General features: G+C 47.5%; 1 protein-coding gene across 1 annotated transcript in view; it reads left to right on the forward strand.

The window, feature by feature from the left end:
• SPIRE2 (spire type actin nucleation factor 2) overlaps positions 1–5,599 on the forward strand; it is a 45,449-nt gene extending 39,850 nt beyond the window's left edge. Inside the window, 5 exon segments of the mRNA XM_044270177.1 lie at positions 18–152; positions 505–572; positions 1,381–1,408; positions 2,508–2,623; positions 3,526–5,599. Coding sequence (XP_044126112.1) covers positions 18–152; positions 505–572; positions 1,381–1,408; positions 2,508–2,623; positions 3,526–3,727 — 549 coding nt within the window. The 3' untranslated portion in view covers positions 3,728–5,599.
• The last annotated feature ends 401 nt before the right edge of the window (positions 5,600–6,000 follow it).

A 6,000-nucleotide genomic window follows, 5' to 3' on the forward strand; every position in this document is an offset into this window, starting at 1 on the left:
TCGTGTCCTTTCTGCAGGAGTTCAGTCACCCGGTGGACACGCTGGCGTTAACAGTAGAGGAGGTTATAAACGTGCGCAGGGTGCTCGTGAAGGCAGAGATGGAGAAGTTCCTGCCGAGCAAAGAGCTGTACACCAACCTAAAGAAAGGAAAGGTATGGAGGGCAACCCTCATCATCTTCACGTAGACTGGGGTTATAATTCCACACAGTATAAGGCCCCTTTGACACGAGCGAGTTTTCTGTGCGGGCGCAATGCTTGATGTAAACGCATTACGCCCGCACTGAATCCGGACCCATTCATTTCAATGGCTCTGTGTACATGAGCGGTGTTTTTCACACATCAGTTCCGCGTTGCGTAAAAAAAAACGCAGCATGTTCTATAGTCTGCGGTTTTTCACGCAGAATAGAAGTGAATGGGGCTGCGTGAAAAACGCATCGCATCCGCAAGCAAGTGGTGCAGGGGTCTCGTAGATCGAGCATCATGGCGTTCATCCTTTATTCCTAGGTTTGCTGCTGTTGCCGGACGAAATTCCCTTTGTTCTCTTGGCCTGCCAATTGCCTGTTCTGTAAGAGGTGAGCGGCGGGATTATTACAGGGCCTTGTTACCTGGAGGGCAGGAGGGCTGCAGTCACTGCGGGCGTACAGCAACGAATAGTAGTTAGGAAACAGGCTTACCAAGTTTAAAGGGGTATTCCGGCCTGCAGCCATGTCGCCTATGCGCTGGAGAGGCGAGAAACGCTGGACCAGTGGGAAGCCCCCCGATTGCCAGAACAAGGGAAGCGGACCCCATGTTTTCCCCAACAGTATGATTTCATATTGCGCTTCTTCAGCGCCATCTAGTGGTAACTTGTAGAATGACAGTCACTGTTGCGTCATTGGATTCTGACATCTTTTAGGGTCCATTCACACGTCCACATCCGTTCCGCAATTTAGCGGAAGGTGTGTGGACCCATTCATTTCAATAAGGCCGCGAATGATGCGGACAGCACACCCCACAAAAAAGATAGAGCATGTCCTATTCTTTTCTGCAGCCAGGCATTTCTATCTTCGTGCCGGCCATGTGCGGACTGCAAAACACTTGCGGACATGTGAATGGACCCTTAGGCTGTGTTAACATATACGTTGGGGATAAAAGGATTCAAAAGCATGGTACGCTACACTTTTCCATCATGCAGAGCCCAGCAAAAAATAAAAATAATATATATATATTTTATTTTTTACAATGTCACTCTATGGTGATCACAGATTGGCATCCATTTACCTTATACATGAACACAACCTTATTTTCTATCATAGATGATACATTTCATACATTATAAAGCCTTGAATACCAGATATTTCCAATGCAAAATATATTACCAATCATTTTGTCTATTTCTAGGTCCACTTGTGGCTCCTGTAGCGTTAAGGTAAGATTCCAGGTGGCCGTCCTGCTTCTGTGGCACTACAATACCCAGCCCTCCTGTGGTTCGCATTGTATACATGATGCATGTAGGTGGTCTACATAGCATTAAAGGGGTTTTCCAACTTTTCTTTATACTGATGACTCCTCCTCTGAATAGGTCATCAATATATGATCGTGGGGGTCCGACACCCGGGACCCCTGCCGATCAGCTGTTTGAGAAGGCAGCGGCACTCGCAGTAGCGCCACGTTTTTTTTGCAGCTTACCCTAGACCAGTGATGTCACATTCATCTTTTATGTGGCCTAGGTGCAGCTCAGTGTTATTCAAGTGAATGGGGCTGAGTGCAATACCAAGCACAGCCACTATCCAATGTGCGGCGCTGTGCTTGATAAGCTGCGAGGAGGCTGCTGATTAGTGGGGATCTTGGGTGTCGGACCCCCGCTGATCAGATACTAATGACCTACCCAGAGGATAGGTCATCAGTATAAAGAAAGTTGGAAAACCCCTTTAAGGCCTCATGCACATGACGTATTTTGTATCCATGTCTGATCCACATTTTTTGCAGATTGCAATCAGACCCCTAAAAATGTCAGGACAGGACACGGATGTCCTCTGTGTGCTGTCCCCATTTGTGTGTCCGTTCCACAACTTGTCCTATTCTTGTCTGTATTGTAAGAATAGTCATAGTGATGGAGTGAGAAAAATGCGGTTGCTCATGGAAGTTGTCCGTATTTTGCGGATCTGCGGTTTGTGGACCTTAATATGGACAGGGTTGTGTGCATGCGGCCTAAACAGGGTTTTACGGTACGCTGTGTAGTGTCCAGCAAATGCACTTCAAACTGTATCCTCCACCTGAATGAGGCTGAGCTTGCAGTACATTTTCCGACCACCAAGCAGTGTATGGCGCTGTGATAGATGGAGCCGTGGCACACTGGAACGATCAGCTGTCTGGCGGGGGGACCAGGGGATTGGACCCCCAGAAATCCCCAGATCAGTTGTCTGGCATTTGTGATAATCCAGCGCCTTGGCGGTCTGTATGCGGTCTGCTACGCCTAGTCCGGCGTCCATTGTCTCTTTTTTTTCCAATTGTGTCTCTAATTACAGATGAAGCTTCCAGCCAAGAAGTTTGGGCACATTCCCGTCTACAGTGTGGGGTTTGAGAGCCCCCAAGGAATAATCGGCACGCATGGACACGCTCACAAAAAGCGGGACGCCTTCCAGTGAGTATCTGGTGCAGGTCCTTAGCTTTAAAGGGGTTCTCCAGGCTCTCCTATATTGAGTAACATATATAGGGGGTCCGCTGTATGAGGAGCCTATAGACAGCAGGAAGAGAGAGGGGAGACAGCACGTGCCCACCCATCTGATATTGATGACATATAGGTCATCCATGTAGGAAAGCCCAGAGAACCCCTTTAAGGGCCTATTCACTTGCGGTAGGTTTGTTGCAGACATTTCTGGGAACTCTTCCGTTCCGGCTCTTGCAGAAATCCAGCCACTTGCACCATTGCATCCCGTGAAATCTGCAGCGTGTGAATAGATCCTAAAGGAGAACCCACCACACACCACAAGACATTTTTTGGGAGAAGTTTTGTCTTGCGCTCACTGTCGCCCCCTGCTGAGCAACGCAGTTTGTATGAGGAGGAGCGGTGGGAAGGGAACTTACAACAGTGCTGAGCACTTTTTAGGTTCAGGAGAGAAAGAGTTGTCAACCCTTAAGGGCTCATGCACATGAATTTGTGCTGGCCGTTCCGTGCATTGGGAACCGCAATTGGCCCCATCCGTACTGGTTACCGCAGACCCATTCAACTTGAAAAGGTCCGTGATCCGTCCGCACCGTATAAAAATACAATATGTTCTACTTTTTTGCGGTGCGGAAGCCGGAGAGAAACCCCACGGAAGCACTCCGTAGTGTTCCATGCCTGCTTCCGGATTGCGGACCCATTCAAGTGAATGTGGCCACATATTGCGGACCCGCTGTTTGCCCTGTGCATGATCTCTAGATTATTTATCTTCATTGTTGTAGTAATGCCCCCTGCAGACAAGAATACAGACATTTTCGTAGGTGATCGGCGCCGCGCCGCGCCATTGCCTTAATGTTCTGCTCCTTTACGTTTCTGCCTAGGTCCTGCAGCGGCCTGTCCTTGAAGAATGTAGAGAGTCAGTTCCCCCACATCTACGCTCAGGGTTCCGCTCTGAAGGAGGTGTGTTCGGACTGCGCCAGCTTCATCCGCGATGTGGTCTGCTCCAGCCGAAAAAGCGTGGACATCCTAAACGCCAGAACGGGGTCCTCTCGTCCCCAATACAGGACAGTCAAAAAACTGTGATAAAATGCAGCCGCACCTTCCGCCCCGTCTCCACCACTTCCTTGTGCCGACCTAGGGCCCTTCGAGAAGGGGGCAGAAAGCATTAACCCCTTCCTATATATACATATATACTATTTAAGCTTCCATTGAATGAACCGATCAGTGTAAACAGATGCCTTGAGGAGAAGATCGGAGTCGGGGAAGCCTTGACCTTCTCCAGTGTTGCTATAGGACCAGTGTTATGGTATTGGAGAGAAGGAGGAGGCGGTTGGGTTTAATTTATCGTAGCTTTATAGGCTCTAAGCCTCCAAGGACTGAGAATCTCTTAGGGCTCCTGAAAACCTGGAGCCGGTAGGTCTGCAGATCATACATCCACCTTACACTAAACGGCAAGGAAGAAATCAGTCTCTCTAGCGCCACCTACAGACCTATTTTACATACATTCCTGCAGCAGCCCCATTTCTGGTTATGGGGGCATATTAGGTAATTGCTATGAAAGCTGTTTCCTTAGGTATATTGAATATGGTCTGCAACCTGTGGCTGACACAGATTTTGACCTACTGGGACTTGTAGTTTTCCAGCAAATAAAGGGTCAATGGTTACAGAAAGAGCTTCAGCCATCAAGGTCAAGATAATAGGGGGCCGTATTGAGAGCACCCAGATATTAAAGGCTACGTACACCTTTGGGAGAATTTCTTTTTATTGTTGCATTGTACTAATTTTGAGCAAAAAAAAATTTTTTTCCCCCCAAAAAATATTTAGCTGTTCTGTCGCAAAGGGTTAACCGTTTGTCTAGCGGTGCAAATCACTTTCATTTTTTGCCAGTAAGATCATAAGAGCTGTTAGGAAAGAGTAAAAATACAGATCCTGCTACTTGAGAATCTCAATGCTGTACAGAGAAAAGGACTCAAAATTTATACTAAGGACCAGTTGAAAATGATTGTGAACCCAAAATGAGTAAAATGCAATCGTAAATTTGCCCCCAAAGGTGTGCATAGCCTTTAAAGTGTACCTCTGGATGTATTTGTGAATAACCCCACACAATGTTACTTATGTGAGGTCCCACCATGTGCTCGTTCACCAGGGCTATGGCCTGCTAGATACTTGAGTAACTACGTCTGTATTGCTATTCCTTCTGCTGTACCCAGTGTGACCAGCAGAGGGAGTATTTTCTCAAGCAGAGGAAGGAGGCGGTCCCTGACAAGTCTTTCCAGAAGATGGAGGTGTCACGTTCTTGATAATATAGGCCAGGAGAACCGCTGAGATCTCTGTATCACAAGATCTCTGCTAAGAAGGATTTTGAGTGTCAATTATCTAGACCGACCTAAGCGACAAAATGAATTTTTTTGCTCTTTGGACAGAGTTGCCCTTTAAGGCATGGACATTCCAGTTCACAGGGGGAGTTCAGTCACGCTCACTACCTGATCCTGACCCTGCTTAGTCTCTGCTGCATGTACCGACCTCCAATCCACTGGCCCTGAATTGCCCTTAATGCTGAGCTTCCGTGGCAAATGTCTAAATCCCCTCCCCCGACTCCTTCTAGTTATATACAGACTATATCACTACTGCAGCACTGCTATATGGACTGCATATAAAGACACCGGACTCTTAATACAGAAAAGTACAGGAACGCCGACTGAGATTTAACCCCTTTGGCACTGGCAGAGCTGGTTGACCGTTGCAGGGCAACATTTCTCCGGCGCTCAGAACGTCCTTCGGTGGTTCAAATCCTATTTTTGTAAGAAAATAAAAAATAAAAGCAAAAAATGTAAAGACTGAATGATTGTGTAAATATAAATATATATAATGTATATGTCTCTTGGGTATGTGCATCTGACAGCACTCGTCATAAGATGTCACACTGCAGTAAAGAATGTCTTTTCTACATATATAGTGTTGAGTCCTTCTTGTGTGTGGGGACCTTGAGGACCTTGGATGAAGCTTGGTGGGCCTATGGTGATCTAGGGGAACATGTTAAGCCCTTGTCAAGTTGAAGGTAGCAACATTTTGGACAGTGATCCCCAGAGTGCCCCAACCCTTTAACAGTGACCTCCACAGTACCCCACCCCCTTATCATTGACCTCCACAGTGGCCTGCCCCTCTTAGCAGTGATGTCTACAGCACCCCACCGCCTTAACATTGACCTCCACAGTCCCCCTCCCCCTTAAACAGTGACCTCCACGGTTCCCCAAGTCAATAACAGTAACCTCCACAGCAGCCACCCCTTTATTAGTGACCTCCACAGTACCTTCCCCCTTAAGTGACCTCCACAGGAACCCATCCCCTTAACAGTG

This window comes from Bufo gargarizans, chromosome 10, assembly GCF_014858855.1.
Source record: "Bufo gargarizans isolate SCDJY-AF-19 chromosome 10, ASM1485885v1, whole genome shotgun sequence".
Lineage (NCBI taxonomy): Eukaryota > Metazoa > Chordata > Amphibia > Anura > Bufonidae > Bufo > Bufo gargarizans.